The sequence below is a fragment of the Mustelus asterias genome, chromosome 7 (genome assembly GCF_964213995.1).
Source record: "Mustelus asterias chromosome 7, sMusAst1.hap1.1, whole genome shotgun sequence".
Lineage (NCBI taxonomy): Eukaryota > Metazoa > Chordata > Chondrichthyes > Carcharhiniformes > Triakidae > Mustelus > Mustelus asterias.
Genome location: NC_135807.1, coordinates 65,991,745 through 66,019,204, shown reverse-complemented (window position 1 = coordinate 66,019,204; position 27,460 = coordinate 65,991,745). Strand labels below are relative to the sequence as shown.

At 43.0% G+C, this 27,460-nt stretch overlaps 1 protein-coding gene across 2 annotated transcripts in view; it reads right to left on the bottom strand.

Annotated features, from left to right (window-relative positions):
- Positions 1 to 279: 279 nt before the first annotated feature.
- The window catches only part of rgs20 (regulator of G protein signaling 20), a 64,705-nt gene continuing 37,524 nt past the window's right edge, over positions 280 to 27,460 (bottom strand). For both annotated transcript variants that reach the window (XM_078216176.1, XM_078216177.1), the window contains exons 3-4: positions 16,679 to 16,913; positions 280 to 468 (exon numbers count right to left, since the gene is read on the bottom strand). In XM_078216176.1, coding sequence (XP_078072302.1) covers positions 280 to 468; positions 16,679 to 16,913 — 424 coding nt within the window. The remainder of the gene's footprint in view (positions 469 to 16,678; positions 16,914 to 27,460) is intronic.

Here is a 27,460-nt window from a genome sequence, read left to right as displayed (position 1 = left end):
TCGAGTACATCTTATTACTATTTTATGTAAAAAATACAACTACAGGCTTTAAAACGACTAACATTTCATCAGTCATCCTTTGGAGAAATCTTGCTGTGTTGATCTGAAGCTATGTTTTGGCCTGTGTTCAGAACCTTCTGCAGATAGACATTAAAATCCTTAGTAAAATATGCCTGAGTATTACTTTCTTGTGAAGATCGTGTCGCTCCAATGTCCCTGTGAACAGTTACAGCCCACAGACATTTCCAATTTTAGGTTCAGAAACGTAGCCGAAAAGTTTTAAGGTTCTGACGATGTATCAGTTAAGGATTGAAGCAGGGTTTTGTAGACTGTAGAGTTCATGAACCTCGGGTAAGAGTCTCTGTGCATTAATGTGTAAATCTGAAGCTGTGCATCATCAAATGTGTGAGGGGTAGGTTCAAGCATGTTTCTGTTGATGACCTCGCGCACTCTGGAATCAAGGCTAACCTACATTGAGAACAAACCAAAATAAGAGTCAGATATTTCAACATACAATGTGGTATTCATATTAATTGTTGAAATATTAGTTTCCAGAATATACTTCATTTGCTGCAAAAAAATTCCTAAGGAGTGAAAAGTTTATTTATTAGTGTCACAAGTAGTCTTATATTAATACTGCAGTGAAGTCACTGTGAAAATCCCCTAATGTGACTAAACATATAACAGCCTCTGGCGATGATCTTTGCATCGTTGATGGAGACGGGAGAGGTTCCGGAGGATTGGAGGATTGCGGATGTGGTTCCTATATTCAAGAAAGGGAATAGGGATAGCCCAGGAAATTACCGACCGGTGAGTCTAACCTCAGTGGTTGGTAAGTTGATGGAGAAGATCCTGAGGGACGGGATTTATGAACATTTAGAGAGGTTTAATATGCTCAAAAGTAGTCAGCACAGCTTTGTCAAAGGCAAGTCATGCCTTATGAGCCTGGTGGAGTTCTTTGAAAATGTGACTAAACACATTGATGAAGGAAAAGCGGTAGATGTTTTACATGGACTTCAGCAAGGCGTTCGATAAGGTCCCCCATGCAAGACTTCTCGAGAAAGTGAGAGGGCATGGGATCCAAGGGGCTGTTGCCTTGTGGATCCAGAACTGGCTTGCCTGCAGAAGGCAGAGAGTGGTAGTAGATGGGTCTTTTTCTGAATGGAGGTTGGTCACCAGTAGAGTGCCCCAGGGATCTGTTCTGGGACCCTTGCTGTTTGTTATCTTCATAAATGACCTGGATGAGGAAGTGGAGGGATGGGTTGGCAAGTTTGCTGATGACACGAAGGTTGGTGGTGTTGTGGAAAGTTTGGAGGGATGTCAGAAGCTGCAGAGTGACATAGATAGGACGCAAGACTGGGCGGAGAAGTGGCAGATGGACTTCAACCCGGATAAATGTGTAATGGTCCATTTTGGCAGGTCAAATGGGATGAAGGAGTATAATATCAGGGGTAAGACTCTTAGCAGTGTAGAGGATCAGAAGGACCTTGGGGTCCGGGTCCATAGGACTCTTAAATTGGCCTCGCAGGTGGAGGAGGTGGTTAAGAAGGTGTATGGTGTGCTGGCCTTCATCAATCGAGGGATTGAGTTTGGGAGTCGGCGGATAATGATGCAGCTTTATAAGACCCTCGTCAGACCCCACCTGGAGTACTGTGCCCAGTTCTGGTCGCCTCATTACAGAAAGGATGTGGAAGCCATAGAAAGGGTGCAGAGGAGATTTACAAGGATGTTGCCTGGATTGGGTGGCATGCCTTATGAGGATAGGTTGAGGGAGCTCGGTCTTTTCTCCTTGGAGAGACGAAGGATGAGAGGTGACCTGATAGAGGTTTACAAGATGTTGAGAGGTATAGATCGGGTGGATACTCGGAGGCTTTTTCCCAGGGCTGAAATGGTTGCTACGAGAGGACACAGGTTTAAGGTGCTGGGGAGTAGGTACAGAGGAGATGTCAGGGCTAAGTTTTTCACTCAGAGGGTGGTGGGTGAGTGGAATCGGCTGCCGTCAGTGGTGGTGGAGGCAAACTCGATAGGGTCTTTTAGGAGACTTCTGGATGAGTACATGGGACTTAATAGGATTGAGGGTTATAGGTAAGTCTATTTATAAGCCTCGGTAGGTAGGGACACGACCGGCGCAACTTGTGGGCCGAAGGGCCTGTTTGTGCTGTAGTTTTTCTATGTTCTATGTTCTACAATGGACATTATATAACTCTGCATTTGTTTTGATCTGTATAATGAGCATCGGCTTTTGTAGAAATCACAGACAGGCCTGATTAAAAGCTTGTTTCAGGGTTGATCCATCTGATCAGTTTTGTACAGATTGTAGAAAATTTGTTGTTGCTTTAGGTTCCTACCTCTCGATCGAATTCTGACATCTTCAGCACACCCTGGTATAAAGGGTGAAACAAGTACCTCAAGTGCCTGGCTCTTTGCTCATTAGCAGAGCAAAAATATTTCTTCAGCCAGTAAAATCTATTAAACCTTGTGGGTCTTCCTCCCAGCAATAAAAAGCTTGAATACTGCAATAATCCTATTCACCAGTTAGGTAAATACAATGTTTATTTACACATAACTATAATACCAAGGCTTGCAGCCTCATAGCTGCCAGTAAGCTTCTGAGAAGGTTCTGGAGCAGAAACCCAAACTCGACAGTGTGGATCCCCCCCACTCTGCTTCTGTATCATAGAATCCTACAGTGCAGAAGAAGGCCATTCAGCCCATCGAGTCTGCACCAACCGCAAACCCACCCAGGCCCTATCCCCATAACTCCATGCACCCACCCTAGCTAGTACCCGTGACACTAAGGGGCAATGTTTAGCATGGCCAATCCACTAACCCGCACATCTTTGGAGTGTGGGAGGAAACCGGAGCACCTGGAGGAAACCCACGCAGACACGGGGAGAACATGCAAACTCCACACATACAGTGACCCAAGCCGGGAATCAAACGCGGGTCCCTGGTGCTGTGAGGCAGCAGTGCTCACCACTGTGCCACCGTGCTGCCCAATGATTGGTTCATGATTGGTTCTCTGAGTCATGTGACCCTTATTCCACAGATGGATCATTAAATGGACAATCACCACATCTCTCCCCCTGTAAGTCCTTTTAAACATATTCTCAATACTCAAATTATACAGGCCAAGAGAATTAAACATTTAGTATCTGAATTTAGTCAATTATAAATTAAGTCTTTCAGGGGTTTCTGAATCTTTGTGGAGCAGTATTACTCATCTATCTGGGGCACTTCCGCAGCATTACTGTCAGCCGAAACCACAACGACAGATGCCTCTTTAGGCACAGGCAGTTCAGTTCTATCTGTTTACATGGAGACATTGGTTGTGCCTGACACAGGATGACCAAGTACATCAGTGCTTGTATAGTCAACAGCATTCCCAAATGGTAATATAGCTCCTGATGGCAGTACTGGCTGCTGGGATAACTCTCGCTCTCTCAAATGGTCTATGTGTATCCGCAGGATCCTTTCTTCTGCATCCACTTGATAAGGCAGGGGTCCAGTTTTGGATATGGCTCCAGGGTTCGAACCCGACCCACTTCCAAAATTCCTCACATACACGGCTTCATGTATTGTAAACAACTGTGTTGATGGACATGAATCGTGGTTTGTCATCTGACTGCCTTGGTTGGCCTCCACCCTCTCCAGCAAATTTGGAAACATGAGACTCAGTCTTGTTCTGAGATGATGGTTCATTAACAACTCTGCTTGCGGGATTCCCACTGTTGCATGTGGAGTGGTCCTATAGCCCAGAAGGAATTGTGAAATCCTGGTCACCTGGGTCTCTCCTGGCTGCTTCTTTAGGAAAATGAAAAGTTTGGACAGCTCGCCTCAGTTCGATGCTGAGTGGTAGGGAGTAGTCCTAATGTGCTTTGTTACCACTGAGGTGGTGAAATTCTGAAAGTCAGCACTTGTGAAGACTGTTCCATTATCAGACAATATGGCTTAAGGTATTCTGTGGGTGGAAAATCATTGGCATGATTTTTCAACAGTAGCATATATGTCAAAGACTTTATCTCAAAAACTTCCATCCACTTTGAATACAAGGAGCAAAACATTGTGCCCATGAATGGACCAACGTAATCAACATAGACTCAAATCCATGGCCAGCCAGGCCATTCCCAAGGGTGCATTGGGGCTGTAGCAGGCAACCTCGACTAGGATATCAATGTTGCCATCAGACGCAAGTCCTGGTGAGCATCTTCATCTGAGATATACCCAGATGGGCACTGCATTTCAGCGAGGAGCAACTCCCTTCCTGTACAAGAATGACTACTCTGCCTTTTCAAGTTATGATGCCATTTTTGTAGCTTAATTCATCCTTTTGTATATAATATGGTTTTATTTCTTCAGAAACTGAAGTGACCCATCCTGGTAGTATCCTGTGCCTCACTTTAAACAAAGCAGATCCCTGCTGGCCCAATACTTGATCTGCTGCACCGAAACTGGCAACTTTCCAAAACATTCGACACCATAACAATTTCCTGTGGTACTGGGGGAATTGCTACACTCTCTGGTAAAGGCAGGTGTCCAAGTGCAGCTGCATTCGTGATATGTGTTCCAGGCTGGTGCTTGTAGGTGGACAGAATTAACATCCAATGCTGAATTCTTGCTGATGCGATTGGTGGAATACCTTTATCTTCTATAAAAAGACCCAAGGGTGGCTTGTAGTTCGTAATAATGGTAAAATGCTTCCAATACACGGACTGGTGCTCTTTACCCCATTTGCTAATGATAAGCCTTTTTTTTCCAATCTGAGAGTAACCTCTTTTGGCCTCTGAGAGGGTTCTCAAGATGTACCGTATAGATCTTTTAGATCCATCATCCATCTCAAGGGACAATCCTATACTGACACCATGTGGGGAGACATCACAGGTTAACACCAATTCCTTAGATGGTTTGAAATGCATCAATAAACTCAATGAATGTAACAATTGCTTTACTCTGTTAAAAGCTTCCCTCTGGGGCATCTTCCTGGTGCTTCTTTAGCAGCAAATGCAAGGGGGCTGATAATGTTGGCAAATTTGATGGAAAACACCCATTCCTAAGAATGGCTTGAGCTCAGATGTGTTTCTGGGGGTCGGTGCCTCCTTTATTGCGTTGACCTTGTCTTCCAGGACACTGGGGTGCACTCCTTGTACATCCATGTGATACCCCAGATAGGCTACCTCAGTGCCTTCCAAAGTACATTTCTCCTTTTTGAGATGAACTCCAGCCACTTTAGCACCTCCTCTAAGTTAGCTAGGTGCTCAGTTTCTGTCGATTCAATTAGTAAAACATCATCCAGGTGTACTCCAACTCAGAGCAGTCCTTGCAAATAGACTTTCCATTGTTCTTTGGAAAATAGCACATGCCAATGGCACACCAAAGGGTAGATGTATATACTGAAACAAACCTTTATGTGTATATATCGTAACAAAACCTCGGGAAGGATCATCTGACTCAAGTTGTTGATACATGTGGCTCATTATCCAGCTTTGTTTAAGGCTGATCTCTGGCCAGCTTTCTTACAAGTCTGCAATCTTTGGGATTGGATACTTACCTAACTTGGCAGCTTGATTAACTGTTAATTTGTAGTCTCTGGATCTATATAAGTTTTAAAGTTTATTTATTAGTGTCACAAGTAGGCTTACATTAACACTGCAATGAAGTTACTGTGAAAATCCCCTAGTCGCCACACTCCGGTGCCTGTTCGGGTATAATGAGGAGGAATTAGCATGGCCAATGCAACTAACCAGCACGTCTTTCAGACTGTGCGAGGAAACCGGAGGAAATCCATGCAGACCCAAGGAGAACATGCAGATTCCACAAAGACAATTGCCCAAGCCGGAAATCAAACCGGTTCTTGGCGCTGTGAGGCAGCAGTGCTAACCACTGTGCCACCATGCCACCCGTAGATCTTCACCTGGAGGCCAGGCCCTTTATTTTACCTAACTCGTTATAAAAAAAGTTCTCATACTTCTTCATTAACTCAGGCTATCCCCTTTCCCGTATTTGAAAGATCTTGATCCAATTTAACTTGATTACTTTGAGCGGCCAAAAGCCTTGGCACTTGGACTGACACTATTATCACTGGGAGCTGAGTGGACTGTTGCCAATAGCTTACAGGTACTGTGGTAGTACCCTTTATTTTGATGGCTTCTCCTGTGTAAGCTGTTAGTTTTGCTGTGGTACCCTTCAAACTCAATGGCTGGACTCCTTGGAAATATCGAAATGTGTGTTCTCTTACCACCATGGCAGATGCTCCTGTATCAACTTTCACCTTTAAGGGTTTACCATTTACCAAAAGTGATAGAGGCTACCTTGTCTGCTTTTACGTTGAACAATGAGTGAACATTTAAATCCTTAGTACTGGACTCATATTATGCACTTGCGATATATTACTAACCCTGTTGCTGGATCGACTTGACTTACTTTTACATTTATGCCTTAAGTAACTTTTCCTGTGACAGAAAATCATTCAGCCTCGTCATACCTGCAGGCTCCAGGGGAGGGATTATCCCTGCACCGGTAACACTCGACTTCAATCCTCGTTGATTGATTGGCTCTTTTAAATCTTCCCACTCGAGTCATGGATGCATTTGCTTCCCTTTTTAAAATTACATCCTCATTTTTGGTGCCACTGCTGATGCCACCGTACTACCTTAATTGGTGAACTGTGACATTTTTGCGTGCTCTGAAGCTCCTGTGCACCCTTCGCAGAGCTCTCCATTAGCAGCACTATCTCCAGCATTTCCTTAAAATTTATCTCCGCTTCTGCTAATAGTTTCCTTTAGATGGCCTCAAAATTTACTCCACAGACTGAACAGTTCCACAGCATATCATTGAGAGTGGCTCTGAACTCATAGCTTTGAGATCTGTCTTAACTAGTGGCTCTTCCAGTTGAGTTAAACTTAGATCATTGTAATATTACCAATGGCTTCGGGTTGTAGTGTGTTTTCACCAATTCAACCATCTCAGTGAATGACTTGGAGTTGGACACACTTGGGAATGTGAGGCTGCAAATCAAGTTGTAGGCCTTGGTCCCGAATGCATTCAGAAGAATTGCCTTTTTCTTCCCCTCCTCCTCTATTCTGTTGGCCTGAAAATAGTAACCCAAACATTCAATGTATTGTCGAATCCTCCACGGGGGCATCAAAAGAATCTATCCATCCCAATAGGAGCATATCTGAAAACACTTGTCTGCAGCTCAACTTGAACTAAATTTCAATGTGAGTTTATAGTCATGATCTTGGGATCGCTTTTTTTTCCTCTTTTATCCTCATCACCGATGTAATAATTCCTGTTCGCCAGTTAGATAAATAACAACTGCAATGTTTATTTCCGTATAACGATAATACAGAGGCTTGCAGCCTCATGGCTGCCAGTCAGCCTTTGAGAAGGTTCTGGAACAGAAACCTGAGCTCGCCAGGGTGATCTCCTACCCTGCTCCCCTGAGTCATGTGATCCGTACCATACGCTGATGGATCCTTAACGAGGCCATCACAACATACACGACTTCAACAACCGCCATTTATTTTCCAGTAATATAAAAAAAAAGCCTTGTGCTTCAATTAGTTGCCAAACTAGGAAGAAGACTTGATAGATAACAGAAATGAAGACTCAGGATTGGGGTAAAGAGATTTACAAAGGAATTTCTAACAAGTAAGACTGAGGTGAATGAAAACTCACAGCACCAATGTTGGGGTAATGGATCAAAGGTTGAGGGTGGGTTGGGAGCACAGAAGGTTCTGTCAGGATAATGGACTTGGGAGGACTTCCAGAATTACAGGAGGTTACAGAGATATGACCTTAGAAATGAGATTTCTAAGATATGACGGAGTAGCATAGAGGATTTGTAGAGAGTGCACTGATGACTGGATTCCAATGTAGGTCATTGAGGAAAGAAATGCGGAAGAAGAGTTTTGACTGCCTTTTGATGGCAGTCAAAACTCAGGAGAAACAAGGTTTCTTAATCATCTGAGGACCAGTCCTTGCCCTCTCTCATTTACCATTATGTTTTGCAGCAGTATCTGGACAATAATTAAATTGTTAAAATATTTTAAAGGAGTCAAGGACTCCTTTCTGTTCTATTTCTGAAAATCCATGTCTGGAATTCTCTGACCTTGCCCGCAGCTGGGATTCTCTGGTCCTGCTGAACGGCAAATCCTCCATCCTCACTGGCAACAGAGGTAGGCCGTATGAGGCTGGAGAATTCCAATTCTTTCTTGGTGTTTCAGAATCTAAGTGAGTAAGGCCTCTATACAACACAGAAGTGGTGTGGCTATATCTATGCTCTTCTATGATTTCCAATTCTTGGACGAACACATATAAGTTTGAATGGAGCTCAGTGTCGATCCATAAACCACTAAATATAGCAATGAAATAACTCAAAGTATGAGTATTTGAAAATCTTACATTCATAAGACGAGTTATCCAGGTGTTGTCATTGACGAACACAGAGTTATTTGTACTTGTATTGGAAGTGCGGAGACAGTTACAATCTTTTCTCTCCACATGGAATATAACCTTTATTCATTCCAACTAAAGTACTTGCTCTTAGGTATTCATTTGGGAACTCCTCTCTCACAAAATAAAGAAGGAAACAGCACTATAAACATGCAATATAAAAATCAATCCACAGAATTACCAATACAAATCTTTTCAGTTTTTCTGATGCCATCTACAAGCGGGCTCACTTTCTCCCTGAGCTACCTTTGATAGTTTGTTTTGAGTGGAGCAGCTATGTTCCAGATTTGGAAGCTTTGGAAATATATTCACATATTTGTTTTTCATTGAGTAATTACCAGAAAGACATTTGCAAATCTGAGAAAGAATCAACATTCTTAGACTCAGTATGCTAGGAAAGGTGGCTGAAGGAGAAAGAGTTGAGGTTGCAATCTGCTTTGAAAATTAATATCACCCAATGTTAGGTATGTAGTACATACCAAGTAGGGAAATTGAGACCTGTACAGAGAATTCTACAGCCTGTCCATAATTGTAGACTAACTCCAACAATACAGAAAACTGATATACCCTCAGTGAGATCATATTCCTGAACAAAACTATCAACTGCACAAATCTCCAGAGCTTGAATGAATTTGTTCTTTTATGACATCAAGTTGGGTAAAGTTTAAGAAGAACAGACATGCCATGAAGGCCATACCTTCCCAGCATAGCCTTAAGTAGTACAGGCAGTCTGGATCGCTGCCATCCATTTTCCATTTGTAAGATGTGAAGATTTTAGAGGCACACTGGCACCAGCGCCTTACACTTCAAAAATAATTCTTCCTGTCTCCTGAGCCATCACTGTCATTAACCATGCGACAGATATTAGAAAGAAGATCGGTAGATTTCTCATCTGGAACATGCCAGAATTCTTAAGTTGACTTTTTATCATTCTTGAGTGGTTTGGGTATGTATCTTATTTAGTATGTTTTTGATCAGGTCATCAGTTTTGAATATATCTAAAAATCCTTTGTTCAATTTTAGAGGTATTGAGTTCCTTGTTGCTTTTCTTGATGACCTTGTACAGCTTCATTAGGAAGATCACAAAGTCCCTCTTCAGTGTTCTTAGGTGGGAAGCTGTCTCTACGATTTGCTTTTTGTCCAATTAGATGGGTGATCCAGCCACAGTACAAATGATGTACACTTTAATTGCACTGAGTTTTGGGAATATATGAAAAAGGTGTATTGCTTACACTCAGACATTCTTTAGATCAGCTACTGATCCAGTCAAACCTTGACAGCACCTTTCTAGTAATTAATCTAAAAAGAAACTAATCATCCACCTTTTGTACTGATGCTTTTCTTTTCAATCTTGTGACATTTTTCACTTTAATGGAGAAAGACTGTATAGCCTTTGGGTAATGCCATGGGCAAGATTGATCTTGTGGTTGTATTCACACCCAGCTGACAAATCTCTAAAGAACCTAAGTACTTTATCTTAATAGTTCATAGAATGAAGCTTGTTTTGTTTCTGGGTGTTGATTTAAAATTGAACAATGGTTAACTCAACCCAATAAGTAATACCAGTATGTGGTATGGCTTGGAGTTTACAATCAGCAATGAACAAATGCTAGCAGCTGCCAGAGACTTTTTCTGGGTTTTTGTGCAGCAATTTATGGTCATTGGGATACTAGTAAAGTGCAATGCTCTCCATGGGGGATTTGGGACCAGTGTGGAAAGAACTCAAAGTAGCATGGAAGAAAAATAAGTTTCACTTCAAGCAGAAAGACGCACAGAATTCCCTGTGAGGTAGACAGTGCTGTCAGTAATTGACTGTACGGATCGTGGAGGTTTCCTCATTGGTGAATGTTATATGGGCAATGTAGTTAATGACCCGCAGCATTATCTACCCTTCAGGATTCAACATATTGTGTGTAGTGTCGCTTGAAGTGGTGCCCGCTGAACAAGCTTTTCCCCCCATGTCTCTTCAACTGAACAGATTGAAGAATCCTTACTGAGGCATGTGGAATCTAAACCTGGAAATGTAAGTCAGAATAATTAACTACAGATGGAAAGTGATAAAAAGAGAGGAAAATAAAGATGGAATTGAGAGAGAAGAGACAGAAACACTCATTGAAAATTAAATTTTATTTTTTTAAATATCAAACAATAGTTATCATCTTAAGGAATGAGACTCCATGGCAGGAATCTTATCACCATTCACGCCAGTGGGATTGTCCCATCCCGCTGCAGTGAATGGAGATTTGGCAGATTGCCAAATTCTCCGACCTCACTGCAGTGGCAACGTGAGGTGAACGGCAGGTACGATCATGCCCCACATCGATAAAAATAAATTTTCAACACCAGAAAAGTTGGTAGTAATTAACACATAGCAATCCATTAACAATTCACTTGCATTTGGATGGTTAATAACTTTTTCTGGCATGTTTAGGGGGTAATTAATGAGTAAGTAAAGTCAACAATTTGAAAAGATGTGTTTATGTTGGTTTGCACCAAGGGTGGGTAATGGGAATTGGGAAATTTCCTGGCTCAGCCCATCTGCCTCAGGAGAAAGTGCCAACAAAGACTTTGTTCTGGGGGTTAGGGGTGGCAGGAGCAGGCACTATCCGGAGTCAAGCCCACTACACCTAGAAAGTGTTCTGAAGCAGCCACATGGGCTGCTGAGTGTTAAGCTGGGCAATTTAAAAGGCCCATCTTAATGCTCTGAGGCTTCATCTCAGTTACAATAGTGACAGAAAAATGAAGAGCAGCCCCTTAACCCTCACCCCTCACAGCCCTCACCCCCCATGCACAGAGCTGTTAATCAAGAATTGGTTGAAAGTTTAGACATGCATTAATCTGTTGAAACAGCTGTGTCCAAGGGAAAACAATGTTTGATTGACAACTCTTGCTTTGTGATCTATTCTGTCAATTGCACAATGTTTATTTACACAAGATAAAGAGATTTCAAATGCTTGCTGTTTGTGCTATTGATGTTCTAAAGGGTCTTGTTGACTGATGCTTTTAAAGGGCTGTAGCTTTTTGATAGAGAAAGTAGAAAGTTATGAATGAATGTCCTTTAGATGATATTTTACACATCCTATTGTTACTAGAGGGTTCATTGATTCCGCACTGTGTATAGTGGATCAATGGTGATCAAAGTGCCACAGCTTGGCATGGAGAGTGTGAGATATCTTGGAAAGTGGGTAGAGGGGCATAGGCTGTTATGGAGGGCTTGGGTAAGACCAATTTGAACTTACCTTTCAAAATGTTCCCTTATCGAGACTATGGTTCATGGGCCATGATCCATGTGTTCTTTAAAAGCTGGCCCAGCTCCATGAAAATTGCAGGGGTCTTGGAGATGCCTATCCATGCTTTGGTGCTGGCCAGTTTGGGAGTGCAGGATGTGGGCTTGCAACGCACACTAACTGCACCTTTAACACGCACTGGTAAAAATTTGGGGTGCTGGCAATAGTGTCAGAAATCCTGGAATTGGGTCCCGGCCACCATTTTTCCAGCTTCACTGAGTCGTCCAGCTGTGTAAAAATACAGCTTTTGATTTTGAAACTGAGTACCGAAGCTGAGATTGTTCCTTTCAGCCTGATGTTTTAAACATTAGTTTATGTATGGGCAGATTATTTGCATATTAGCAAAAGAACAAAAAGCAAAAAAACTGGAAATGCTACAAATCTGAAACAATAACAGTGAAAGCTGGAAGCAATTCACCCAGTTTCTGCAAAGGAAACAGATCAGTTAATAGTTCATATCTCTTATTGAAATTGGAAAAAAAAGTTAAGATGAACAGCATATAAAAAAAAACAGAACCAAGGGAAGGTTGAAGGAAAAAGACACCCATGGAATAATAAGTAAGTACAGAAAGATCTGTGAAGTACTTAAAAGGAAACAAGAGACGATTAAATGGTTGAAACGTGAATATGAAATGTTAAGAAGGAAATAATGAACAAAATTAGAAGCATTTAAAGGATTTAAATCATTACAGAAATCATAGAAACTCTACAGTGCAAGAGGAGGCCATTCGGCCTATTGAGCCTGTACCGACAGCAATCCCACCCAGGCCCTTTCCCCGTAACCCCACATATTTACCCTAATAATCTTCCTGACACTAAGGGGCAATTTAGCATGGCCAATCAACCTAACCCACACATCTTTGGAGTGTGGGAGGAAACTGGAGCATCCGGAGGAAATCCACCCAAACATGGGGAGAAGGTGCAAACTCCACACAGTCACCCGTGGCCAGAATTGAACCTGGGTCCCTGGCACTGTGAGGCAGCAGTGTGCCACCGTGCAATGACAAATGAAAGGATGTTTAAGGTTGTATTTATAAATGCTGGGGAAGTGTTCAGAAAAGCAGTCACCTTTTGGTCTCCCCAAAGCTTTAGAGAAGATGAACAGCAGATATACTAGGCTGGAGGAAGTATATGTAAAATGTTATCTCACTTTGAAGGAATATTTGGGGCCCTGGACAGTGGTGAGGGAAGAATGAAGAGATAGCTTCTGCATCTCGTAAACTTGCACAGCAAGGAAGCAGGAAAAGGAGAGCATGTGGAGGAGGAGTGGACCAAGTTTCTTGGAAGGGTTTGATGGTCAGATAGAAATGGAGTGGATGATCTGGCGATGTGAGGTAGTAGATGAAAACATTGAGGACAGCTGAATGGGGAAGAAAAGGGCTGAGAGTGTATAGATAGGAATTGTGATGAAATTATTGAGTGCTCCTGTATATGTCAGTGAAGGAGAATCTTCAATTAATGAGAAAGGACATTTCAGAACCTCTGTGGATAGAAGACTTTCCGGCATCTCCACATCATGATAGAAGACTTATCAGACACAGAATAAATGAAACTGTGAAAAAGGAATAGAGTCCATACAGGAATTGGAGCAGGAAGAAAGCAATCCAAGAATCTAATCCAAGTAATTGTGAATAAGTTTTAGATGTCTATGAAACATTCAACACTATGCATATGAAAAACCCTGGAAGGGAAGTGAAGAGTCAGAGGTGGGCCACATAAAGGGAAGAGGTGGGTGGAAATCTGAAGCTTAGTTGATGAAATTCTCCAAATTGGAACAAAAGCAGCAAGCAGTACCAACACAGGTCACCAAGAGGTCAAGGAAGAGGCTTGAGTAGGACTGAATCAAAGGTTCAACATATCTTCTAAGCTTTTGCTTGCACCTTGAAGAGTGGGTCAACCAATCCCTGATACCACTTCCAAACCTCTGTCTGGCTGAACTTGGTTTCACTTTGAACAACTTATCTGTTGACTGCACACCATTTCCTTCAGATACAGAGTGTTGTTAAAGAAAAGGGTTTAAAAATATATATATTTTTCGGGTTTTCTGGTATTTGTATGTGTATGTGTGTGTTTATGACTAATTTAATTAAGCTTAGGACTGAGTGTCTGCAAAGTTGAGGATATCAATGGGATCAGTTGTGAAAGGCAGGCACTTGAAGTAGAAAAACGGCCAAATTGAATTTTCTACAAGCAAACACAACATGTATAGAAATTTGCATTAGGAGACAAGTGAGAATTTAAATATTTTGCCATTGAATTTCAATGGAGATAAGAAGATTGTACAACTTAGAAAATAAATAGGGTAAAGTTATTAAAATTTATTTTACCTGTACGTAATGGGCATACGGAGAACATAAAATATTTTTATATCCTGGGAAAGGTAAATTTCAAAGAAGGATAAGGACAATGGGAAAAGGTGACAGAGAAATAACATATTTAACGAGAGGTTCGGAGCTGTCATAGAAATCATAGAAACCCTACAGTACAGAAAGAGGCCATTCGGCCCATCGAGTCTGCACCGACCACAATCCCACCCAGGCCCTACTCCCATATCCCTACATATTTACCCACTAATCCCTCTAACCGATGCATCTCAGGACACTATGGGGAATTTTTAGCATGGCCAATCAACCTAACCCGCACATCTTTGGACTGTGGGAGGAAACTGGAGCACCCAGAGGAAACCCACGCAGACACGAGGAGAATGTGCAAACTCCACACAGACAGTGACCCAAGCCAGGAATCGAACCCAGGTCTCTGGAGCTGTGAAGCAGCAGTGCTAATCACTGTGCTACCATGCCGCCCCATATTTCATGGTTTTTATGGAAATTTATGGCTCCTGACTGCTAGCTACTCAGAATAAAATACATATAGAAAAGAGCTGTGATAGCTTGCCACATTTCCCTTTGTGATTGGGTTTGCATGGCACTTACTACTGGCGGATCATAACACTATGGGAACCAGAAATGTCCCAGCTCTACCTGCCTGTTGAGCATTCTTTGTTTCAGCTCTCAAAAGTAACAGAAAACTGATCCAAATTCTTCCAATGGAAGCACCTGCCCTATTCCAATCACAGGGCAATATTTGTAACAAACGACATCTTTGAAATAGAGTAAACCAAAACAATGGCCAAAATTCTCCCATCTCGCCCACTGTAGGAATCACAGCAGGCAAGATAGAAAATTCAGTGCACCATTCAATGGTCCTTTGAGCTCGGGCAAAAATTTCTGGTCGTGGGGTGCATGCGGCTGGAGAATCCTCCCATTGTATTTAATTTTATGAATGTGGGAGATATGGGAAAATAGAATATGAGAACATATAATACAACCCTGACCTTTTGGCATAGAGTAGTTCAAATTTTGGTTTAATTTATCTTTATATGTGATCCAGGAGATTTTGTTTTTCCTATTATATCCCAAAATTCCTTATATAAAGAAATAAGAATACTGTTTCTTACTTAAATAGGTACAGTTTGGCTAATGTTAGTTTCACCAGATGACCAGCTGTGCAGTTAGAAAGAGCCATTTCTATTTTAACGTTTAAAATATTTTTATATCACTTCATTTGAAAAATGAGCATTTTTTAAAATCTGAGAAACTGGGGAACAAATGTACAGTAGCAGCCAACTAATTCTACCCAGATTGCAAGGGCAGAAAAGTAGTTATATTTTCTTTTAAAAGCCAGTTAACGAATGATTTGATAGAGCATTAAAATATTAGCAATTCATTCTCTCACAACCAACTCCACATGAAGGCTTCCTGACCCTTTATTGGTCTGACTTTAATGTTCGCAACAACAGTATTTTTTGAATTAAGAATCATTCAGTAGGATTTGGATTTTTTTTGCTTCTAAATTTGAGTATTTGAATTAAGGAGTCTGCAGAAAGAAATGTTTGGATAAGCTTGGTTTCGGGAACAGAGTGGTTTTAAAATATGGTCAGACCATTACCCCGTTGATCTTCTATAGAAAGATGCTGCATCAGTGGAAACGGGATTTTCACAGTAACTTCAGTGCAATGTTAATGTAAGCCTACTTGTGACTAATAAGTAAACTTTAAACTTTAGAAGAGTTTTAAGTGATTAGCTGTCTAGAGATTATAAAACGCTCCTTCCTTCCTTCCTCACATATACATTTGAAAAACCCGATGAATATCATTCGGTGTAACTGGATCATATGTTCTAAGATTGTATCCAGACATAAGTGATCAAACCTTTGCAGAATACATTTGACAACCCCAAAACATCTGCTTCCGTCTTTTGATCCAGGCCTCTTTACTCGGTACTTGCCTCAGAAATCAGAGTAGGTCTTGCAAAAGTTCCAGAAAATAAAAGGGACCCACACATATTAGTTGCAAAAGCAGACACATTGCTACAACCTTGCACCCCAGGTCTTCTGAGCATGGGGCTGACTGCTGATCATACTGATCAGCTGAGCAAAGACCTGTCATTGTGTACAGGCTGGTCGACACAGTACATTTCAGTCAATTAGCACCTCACTGCCAAAGTCAAAACCAGTGGTTTATTATCTGCATTATAAATAGATGCACCACTTACCTGTATTTATCTCTGTTAGATTTTTTTTTCAGTCTATGATCATCCACATTACTTTGATTTTGGCCCAATTACTCTCCTTTTTACGGTTAAATCTTATTCTACTGATGATTTAAACTGCCACAATTCCCCAAATCCAGCTGTGATCTGTCCCCATTCTTATTTTGTCTTTTCCAGCTGTGATGCACTTTTCTGGAAGAAAAGTGAAAATTATGCTCCCTTTGCGTTATAGGGTTGTTGTCACTAAATTGCCTATTCATCAAGTCACATACTATAACGCTAATAGATAAGGTTTACTGATGGAACAAAATGTTAATAGACCCGGCTTCCTTTGTTGTCATATTTTCTCCAATGATCCCAAAAATATTTATTGTACTGTAAACTCACCTCTTTAGGTGAAAGGATGGATATATAATCCTCGTATATTAATCTTGCTTTCTCCTCAACAAGATTTTTGTTGACTTCTTTTTTTAGATCCTCACAGGCGAGCCAGAACAGCATATTCTCTTCACTGTATTCGGTTCGTAAAAATTCTCTGAATGCATTCCTTCCTGCAGGACTTTTCATTAACTTGTCGAAAGACTGACTCCAGGACTGTACTTCTTCAAGCGTTGGCTTTGGACTGCACAAGCAAAATCACAAATGAAGAAAGGCATTGGTTACCTTAAGAACACTCGGGAAAACAGGATGAAAGTCAAAGACAATGCTTTAAAAAAAACCATAAATTGGAATGGCATCATTAATTTCAGAAACAAGGTTGACAAAATTTATTGGATGCAAATTTTATTGCATTTGCAACCTCGAATCAAAGGAACACATGGATCTTGCTCTATCCCTGTAACCTCCTCCAGTGTTACAATTCTCTGCTGTATTTGTGCTCTTCTATTTTTAGCCTCTTATCCATCCCTGACTTTAATTGCTGCATCATTGGTGACTCTATGCCTTCAGCTACCAAACACCCCAGGCTCTGGGATTCCATCTCTAAATTTCTCTGCCTCCTAATGATGCTTCTTAAAACCTACTTCAATGGCCATGCCTTTGGTCATTTGCCCTAATACCCTCTTATGTGCCTCAGTGTCAAGTTTTGTTTGGTTATGCTCCTGTGAAGTACTTTGGGTTGTTTTACTATTTTAAAGGTGCTATATCAATGCAGATTGTTGTTGCTAATCAATATAACATACACGGAAGTATAAAATGTACGTTGATAAATACCTTTATTGGAAAAGAAGGATAATCGACATTCTCAGTCATATAATGTATGGAATTGATGGCTATTATTTTTGCACAATGGATTTGACTTTATTACAGATAAAGGGTGCGATTTTCTGACCACCCACCCCCTCCCCGCCCCCAGTGGAGTATTTTCAGGCAATGGAGGCATCGTGCCGTTGGCTGCCGGTGGGATTTCCTAGTCCCGCCAATGTCCACAGCGTTTTGCATGGCTCACCCAGCCCACCGCAGGGGTCACCTTTGACAGGACTAGAAGGTCCCATTGGCAGGAAGTGCTGGAAAATTCAGCACAAAGTATTACATAGTGATAACTGCATAGAAGCTGGCTATTCTGCTCCACTGGTTCATGTTGGTGTTTAGGCACCACACAAGCCTCCTCCCAACCTTCTCCATCTAAATGCCATGAGTATATCCTTCAATTCCTTTCTCCCTCATGCCTTTATCTAGCCTCCCCTTAAATACCTTCATTCCAGGAGTTGCCAGCAGAAGCCATTTCGTGGGCTCCGTGCTGGATGCCATGGCCTCCACGTTTCTCGGGGGCCAGGACTTCTGGCGTAGTCAGCTCCGAGCAGGAAATCGGTGTGGAGCTGATTTAAATGTTGCACCCTATTAGTGGGCCAGAGACTGAAGTCTCCAGGCTCACTAGACACTCCTCCCCACAAGGAGTGGCTAACTCCAACAGGGTTTACAGTTGTTCCCCATAAACAGGGAGTTGGCAGTCCAACGCCGCTGGACTGAAGGAAGGCCATGGAGGTCCCCAGGAGGTCAGGGGTAAGGGGGGTTCCCCCTGGCATTGCCAGCCTGGCAGTGTCAGCCTGGCTCCCTGGCATTGACCGAAGGGCAAAGTAGCAACGCCCAAGGGCACCTTGGCGCTGCCCACTGGGTATCGGGCAGTGCCAAGGAGGCAGGACCAGAGGAGGTGGAACTTATTAGGGGCAGGCCCTATGGGGGGGTGATCGGTGGGGGTCCCGCTACTACTCTACCTAGGGATTGATGGCAGAGGGAAGGGGCTGATCGGGAGGGGGGGGGTGGGGGGCTCAGGGCTGCCGGGTGGAGGGGAGTGGTGTTGGGACTTCCGAGGGGGTGGGGTTCAGGGAGATCAGAGCAGTCGGGGGGGGAGGGGGAGAGCAGGGCTGGTGGGGGGTGGGAGGCAGGGAACATCGGGGCTGGCCCGGAGATATCTGGGATGCCAGCGATCGGGGGATAGGGCTGGCCAGCAATTGAGCTAGCCAACGATCGAGAGGCCGGCAGTGCAGGGCCAGGGAATAGGTCCTGTCCCCTGATTTTCAACGTGAATCTCCCTGAGGCACTCTGTGATGCACAGAATGTGGGAGATTCATTTTGAAAATCCTGCTAAAGAAACCAATGGGAGTTACTCCAGTTTTCACGCGAATTCGGCACTTAGAATTTTTTTGGCAGAATCCTGGTCAATATGTGTGATGATTAAATGAGGAGAAAACTGGGATTTGGTAAAATCTCAACATAAGCAGATTTGATCTTCGACCATTAATGTGTGTTTGGTCTTTGCAATAATCCTAATGTAATACATGGTGCCTTTTCTAAAATTTCAGTGGCTGGACCTCTTAAAATTTCTTGTTTTAGCACATTTGCTCAAACCAATACTTCTATGTACACAATGTTATGCTAGCTTCCCCATAATTTATATAGTGCTTTGGTATGTTTATAAGTATTATGGCTGTAAAATCTGCAAACACTGTGCAATATATATTATGTAACGTAAGGCGGTGAATCTGTAGTTACAAGCCTGGGCACATCGACATAACAAGGCTCAGTAACAGCTGTGATGATTGTAAAGATACACTGTTATTTTGCTGTTGCCTGGGCTGGAGCGTTTCAGCTATGAAGAGAGGCTGGTTAGGTTAGGGTTGTTTTGCTTGGAGCAGAGAAGGCTGAGGGGGGACCTGATTGAGGTATACAAAATTATGAGGGACATGGAAAGGGTAGATAGGGAGAAACTTTTCCCTTTAGTCGGGAGATCAATAACCAGGGACATAGATTTAAGGTCAGGGGTGGGAGATTTTGAGGGGATTTGGGGAAAAACATTTTCACCCAGAGAGTGGTGGGAATCTGGAACTCTGCCTGAAAGAGCGGTAGAGATGGGAAGCCTCACAACATTTAAGAAGCACTTGGATGAGCACTTGAAACACTATAGCATACAAGATTACGGACCAAATGCTGAAACATGGGATTAGAATAGATAACTGCTTGATGGCCAGTGCAGGCATAATAGGCTGAAGGGCCTCTTTCTGTGCTGTAAAGCTCTATGACTCTAAATTGTCTTCTGCATTAAAGCCTATGTATGTTATATATTCTTCAGGTGGCATTTTCCATTTTGGTGGAATCCTGCTTTTATTTCACAGTGGGGTGGTGGATGGGGGAGGCGGGGAGTGGAGCAGGAGTAGTGGGGTGGGGGGATAGCAATAGGGATGGAAGGTAGCTTTGGCTGTCCCTTAACTCAACAGATTCCACATATTCCACACTGAATTGTCAAAGACCTATACTGAAGAGCCTGCCTTGGGAGATGGAAGGCCACAAGAGGCCTTGGAACTAACAATAGTGTCATGTGGCTGACAGTATTTCTGGCTCACTCTGTGATTCACTTATTCATTGCTCAGCAGCACCAATGTATTGATCACCCCTTGAAATAACACGCTATGGCAGCCATTTTACATTTTTATGACACCCTGCTAATCCTGGATGTTAGAAGTTGCTATGGTATAAGTGACAAGAAATAGTCACAGCAGGGCAGCCATATTCTATGTTGTCTATTCAGACTGGAAACTCTAGTAATGGAGGCAGGGTGTGGGGGGAGGGGTGGGGGAGTGGGGCAGTGGGGGCATGAGCAGTAAAATCACTGGATTTAAGCCCGTACAATTCCATAAAGTACAACTAAAAATATGAAGCAATTAACATTTATTGTTGAAATTTAATATTCAATTTGGTAAGACTAGGCCATCTAACCGTCTCAACATATTGACCGTAACCTCCAAGCTCTCCGGGTGTCATATTTGGAGGGTACCCCAAGATGTGTTGCCAGCCCCACCACCCCCCTCCCCAACTCACCAGACGTTCCCAGGTAAAGATTGCACACTGTTGCTTGGGAAGTGCAACTTCAATTGGACAGTTGCCCTGCCCTGGGAACCACATGAAAATGTGATTTAAATTGCAGATGGTTCCAACTGTGTGATATCAGTGTTACCCAGAAAAGGTTTCGAAGAATTATTACCACTTCTCGATTCTATGATTCTAGCTTCTTCTGTATAACTATTGTACACACCCACACCGACCTCACACAGGACTCTTCCTAACCCCTGAACACCCAGGGGACTTGCCCACCTCTTGACTAAACCTCCGCTCCCTCCCCCCCACCCCCACTTCAGTGGGATTCTCCCCGCCTCCAACACTTACCACAACCCCTAACTACCTACTCCTAGGTCCAATCCAACCTACCCTCTCAACATCCAGTTGGTGTACAACCATACACAGCGTACCATGCAGATCAATACTGGTATCCCGGCAGTTTTCATGGTGCCTACAATCTGTCCCATTCCAGAGTATCATCTGCTCTTCAGCCACCATTACAAACTGCTGGGCAATAAGGACTATTTGCGAGCACATGGCTCTTGACTCCAATGCCAAGCCAACATGTGGGCAGTATGCATATAACGAAAGCAATGCTGCCATGAGAAATGTAATTGTGCAGAGCACTGGGGTGCTTAAGCAACTCTTCTGTAGCCTGCCCTGCTCTGCAGGAGCCTTGAAATACTCAGCACAGAATGTGTCAAGATATGTCATGGTCTGCTACATGCTGCACAACTGCCTCAGCATGAGGGCATGGCGCTTGCCATCAGCTATACTGCAACCAGAGAGGGAGGAGGAAGAGGAGCAGGAACCAGTGGAGAAGGCAGAGGAGGACAACAGGGGGCACCTAACACAACTCTTTTCTGGCCGGGTTGGCTGTGATCAATATGTCTGACAGCAGTGTCAGTGAATGCGACCTCAATTCTCACCAACAGTCTCAGATCTTACTCACACATTTCAGCACTACCTCAAATAATAAAAGAAAAGAGGACACCGAGCAGTCAGTAACACCATGAATAGAGAGAGAAAAGAGGTTCCAGAGGCAGGCGGTAACACCCAGAAGAATGGGTGAAATGAAGACCTGGAAACAGTCTCAAGTATATAGATAAGTGGTTGGTTTGCTAATACTTTCCTTGTTTATCTTCAAAACCCATGTATATTATTAGTAATTGTAAGGTTTTCTTAGTTGTAGTAAGGTTTACCGGCAGCAGTAAAGGTGATTGGGAGCAGTGGTATTTATTCATTATACATTAATTAAGAAATATAAATTAATTAACACCTAATAAAGATGTTTGTGGCTGCAGTATGTGGGAGCTCCTGGACATCATTGTGATCCAGGGAAAACATGTCTGTGGCAATTGTCCAGCTTGAGGAGTTTAGCTCAGAGTCATTGGGCTGGAGGCTGGGCTGCAGGCACTGCGATACATCAGGGAGGAGTAAGTTACCTGGACACTTTGTTCCAGGAGACAGTCAGACCACTTAGAACATAGAACAGTACAGCACAGAACAGGCCCTTCGGCCCACGATGTTGTGCCGAGCTTTATCTGAAACCAAGATCAAGCTATCCCACTCCCTATCATCCTGGTGTGCTCCATGTGCCTATCCAATAACCGCTTAAATGTTCCTAAAGTGTCTGACTCCACTATCACTGCAGGCAGTCCATTCCACACCCCAACCACTCTCTGCGTAAAGAACCTACCTCTGATATCCTTCCTCTATCTCCCACCACGAACCCTATAGTTATGCCCCCTTGTTAATAGCTCCATCCACCTGAGGAAATAGTCTTTGAACGTTCACTCTATCTATCCCCTTCATCATTTTATAAACCTCTATTAAGTCTCCCCTCAGCCTCCTCCGCTCCAGAGAGAACAGCCCTTGCTCCCTCAACCTTTCCTCATAAGACCTACCCTCCAAACCAGGCAGCATCCTGGTAAATCTCCTCTGCACTCTTTCCAGCGCTTCCACATCCTTCTTATAGTGAGGTGACCAGAACTGCACACAATATTCCAAATGTGGTCTCACCAAGGTCCTGTACAGTTGCAGCATAACCCCACGGCTCTTAAACTCCAACCCCCTGTTAATAAAAGCTAACACACTATAGGCCTTCTTCACAGCTCTATCTACTTGAGTGGAAACTTAGGATCAGGTCTTCTGATTTGCTCAGTGGTCAGGGACAGGAGGATGTGACTGTGTGTGAGGCTAGCATGGGGATCCCCCCAGAAGGTAGATGTGGAGGAGCCTCAGCCTTTGAAATTGTCCAACAGTTTTGAGGTGCTTGAAATCTGTTGGATGAATGTGGGGCCTGCTGGGCGGATGAGCAAACTGACCATAGCATAGCTAGATTATGACCTGAGCCATAAGCAGATTGGAGTAGGGTAAATAAGATTAGGGAGTCAAGTGAGTGTCTCAAAGGTTGGTGTGGGAGCAATGGGTTTTGATTCATGGGGCACTAGAAGCAGTACTGGGAAAAGGGAGAGCTGTACCATTGGAATGGTCTTTACCTGAACTGTGCTGGGATGATGTTCTGGTGAGTTGGATAACTAAGACGGTAGAGACGGCTCTAAACTAAATTGTTGGGGCAAGGGATCAAGTGTGGGAAGATGTAATCAATTAAATAGAGAAGAAAAGGCAAGAGAGCAACACCATGGAGCAACATGTACCACATGGAGTGGTACCTCATTATTCTTAGTAATGTGTTAGAGTACAGATTGCTGGACATCTGCATAACCCTGCGAGCCTCATTGAATATAAGTATCTACAGCTATGGTAGCACTAATCTGAACCTTTATAGCAGCAAGCTGAGTTTGCAAGAAATCAGTCTGAGCATTCACAGATGTTGTATGGCTTCTGTTTATGCTGCAATGGAAGTTGCGACTTGATTGAGTCCACAAATGTTCCTGTTGGCTGCCACATCCACCCTCCACAAAGTCCTGCGCCAAGTTGGTGCCAAACGTTTCCATGCTCCTTGACATTAACCACATGATTTTTGAAAATGCGTCAAGCATTTCCGTGTCATTCTTACACAGGAAGTGGGGATTGTTGATTAGGCCAGCATTTGTTACCCATCCCTAACTGCCCTTGAGAAGATGTGATGAGCCATCTTCCTGAATTGTTGGAGTCCGTGTGGGGTAGACAGACCCACAGTGCTGTTAGGAAGGGAGTTCCAGGATTTTGACCCAGCGACAGTGAAGGAATAATGATAAATTTGCAAGTCAGGATAGTGTGTGGCTTGCAGGTGCTGGCGTTACATGCAACTGCTGCCATTGTACCAGGTGGTAGAGGTCACGGGTTTGGAAGATGTTGTTGAAAGAACTGAGGCTGTGCATCTTGTAGATAGAGCACACTGCTGCCATTGTGCAATGGTGGTGGAGGAAGTGAATATTTAAGGCAGTGAATGGGGTAGTGATGAAGTGAGTTGCTTTGTCCTGGATGGTATCAAGTTTCTTGAGTGATGTTGGAGCTGCATTCATTTGGGCAAGTGGAGAGTATTCCATCACACTCCTGACTTGTGCCTTGCAAATGATGGACAGACTTTGGGGAGTCAAGAGATAGTTACTCACTGCAGAATTCCCAACCTCTGACCTGTTTTTGAAGATGTGGAGATGCCGGCGTTGGACTGGGGTAAACACAGTAAGAAGTTTAACAACACCAGGTTAAAGTCCAACAGGTTTATTTGGTAGCAAAAGCCACACAAGCTTTCGAGGCTCTGAGCCCCTTCTTCAGGTGAGTGGGAATTCTGTTCACAAACAGAACTTATAAGACACAGACTCAATTTACATGAATAATGGTTGGAATGCGAATACTTACAACTAATCCAGTCTTTAAGAAACAAAACAATGGGAGTGGAGAGAGCATCAAGACAGGCTAAAAAGATGTGTATTGTCTCCAGACAAGACAGCCAGTGAAACTCTGCAGGTCCACGCAACTGTGGGAGTTACAAATAGTGTGACATAAATTCTGATTCTAGGATCGCATGATAAAGACTCAGGAGGAAAAAAGCAGAAATATTTATGTGAAATAGTGTGACATAAACCCAATATCCCGGTTGAGGCCGTCCTTGTGTGTGCGGAACCTGGCTATCAGTTTCTGCTCCGCGACTCTGCGCTGTCGTGTGTCGCGAAGGCCGCCTTGGAGAACGCTTACCCGAATATCAGAGGCCGAATGCCCGTGACCGCTGAAGTGCTCCCCAACAGGAACTCCCTTCCTAACAGACGCTGCGACAACGGATGAATGAACACCGCTCGACAATCACCAGGCAAGACTGTTCTCTTCCTGTTGGGGAGCACTTCAGCGGTCACGGGCATTCGGCCTCTGATATTCGGGTAAGCGTTCTCCAAGGCGGCCTTCGCGACACACGACAGCGCAGAGTCGCGGAGCAGAAACTGATAGCCAGGTTCCGCACACACAAGGACGGCCTCAACCGGGATATTGGGTTTATGTCACACTATTTCACATAAATATTTCTGCTTTTTTCCTCCTGAGTCTTTATCATGCGATCCTAGAATCAGAATTTATGTCACACTATTTGTAACTCCCACAGTTGCGTGGACCTGCAGAGTTTCACTGGCTGTCTTGTCTGGAGACAATACACATCTTTTTAGCCTGTCTTGATGCTCTCTCCACTCCCATTGTTTTGTTTCTTAAAGACTGGATTAGTTGTAAGTATTCGCATTCCAACCATTATTCATGTAAATTGAGTCTGTGTCTTATAAGTTCTGTTTGTGAACAGAATTCCCACTCACCTGAAGAAGGGGCTCAGAGCCTCGAAAGCTTGTGTGGCTTTTGCTACCAAATAAACCTGTTGGACTTTAACCTGGTGTTGTTAAACTTCTTACTGTTTTTGAAGCACAGTAAGAAGTTTAACAACACCAGGTTAGAGTCCAACAGGTTTATTTGGTAGCAAAAGCTTTTGCTACCAAATAAACCTGTTGGACTTTAACCTGGTGTTGTTAAACTTCTTACTGTGTTTACCCCAGTCCAACGCCGGCATCTCCACATCATGACTGTTTTTGAAGCCACAGTATTTATATGGCTATTCCAGTTCAGTTTCTGGTCAATGGCAACCCCCAGGATGTGGTTGTTGGGCAATTCATTGATGGTAATGCCATTGAATATCAAGAGGTAATGTTCAATTCTCTCTTGTTGGAGAAGGTCATTACCTGGCATTTGTGTGGCACAAAAGTTACATGTAACTTATCAGCCCAATCCTGAATCTTGTCCAGATCTTGCTGCATATGGGGATGGACTGTTTCAGTATCTGAGAAGTTGTAAATGGTACTGAACATTATGCAATCATCAGCGAACATCTCCATCTTTTGATGGAGGGGTGATGAGTTTACAAACTCATCAGGCTTCTTCTGCAGGCCACACCATCAAAATCTTCAGCTGAGTCTTCATCTGAGATATAACATTTTCCTCCTCTGCACCCCCTCAAGCAAGGTCTCCTCTGCAGCAACAGCAAATCCTGCTGGCCATTCTCTGCCATGTAGTACCTACCATTCTTGTGATTTTCCCAGATGAATCTACTTTTACAATAATTTCCGGCATCTTCTCCGGCTGAAAATGTATCCTTGCTTAAGAGGCATAGGCTGGCTTGAATCATACTAGCCTCTCTCAATTTTGTACCTGAAGACATCCAGCCACTCGACCAGACAGATGGAGAGAGAAACTTTACCGAACTCTATAGTGACAATGTCCCTTTTTAAAGATGTGTGAAAAATGGACTTGCTATCAATGCTTCTGAGTGGTTGTATGCTCCAATTATTTAAATGAAGTTTGTGTGCTGCCTGCTATGTAAGTAACATTCCTATCGCACCACAATCCCCACACCCATTTTTAGGACTTATCAAATTTTGCGGCTCGAATCTTCAAACTGAGAGATGATAGTGCTACCAGCTAAAGCAATCTGAATCTACAGCCTTGATTCGCTCTTGAATTCTGGTTTTATGGAATTTGCCTAGTAAACGGGAAAGAAGATAGTCTCAGGAATACTTGGGACATTAAAGAAGTCGATACAATGGAAAGTAAGAAGTTACACAATGGATATTCTCACAGGACAACTTTAACACAAAATCAGAAATAGAGAAACACCAGGGTTTATTACGGATTGTCTGATAAAATTAAAAAGGTAATTTAGACTGTGAATAAAGGTTTGTGCATCTCTCTTTGTCTGTCCCCCACTTCTTCATGCATGAAGCTCATCTGACTCTGCTGTAACATCGGCAACCATGGCAGTAAATTATATGCAACAAAATCTCACAAACAGAAACAAGGTAAGGGACCAGATTCTCTGTTATAGCTGATTGCAGAGGGATAAATGTCAGCAAGACAACTCGGCGGCTCTTCAAAACCCACTACGGGATTTTTGCATTCATTTGAGCAAACAGTCAGGAAGTCAGTTTAATATCTCATCCAAAAGGTAGTTTTTGGCCACCCCCCACAGCATTGGCATCTCTGCCTGTGCCTGAGTAGGGTTGCCAAGTCTGGTTTGAGATGCTCTTGGAGATTTGATCATGTACCGTTTGATTGTGTGGCATTTGATCAGATGATGTTTATTCAAACGTGATTGGTGTTTGCAAATGTTATTCCCTTTACCTTCACTGAATGTTTTATTATCACCAAACCCTGAATAAAATTGTTTGAAATGTTGTTTTATAGTGAGGTGAATAACATAGCCTATAAAATGAAGAAAATTACAAAGTGACAGGGAGATTTAAGGGTAATAATGTTAATATGAAATCTACTTCTGTGCTGATTCTACAGATTTTCTGCAAAAAGAAATACCAAATACCACTGATTGACAAAATTACTGTCAATATAAGTAATTTCTGATAAGTT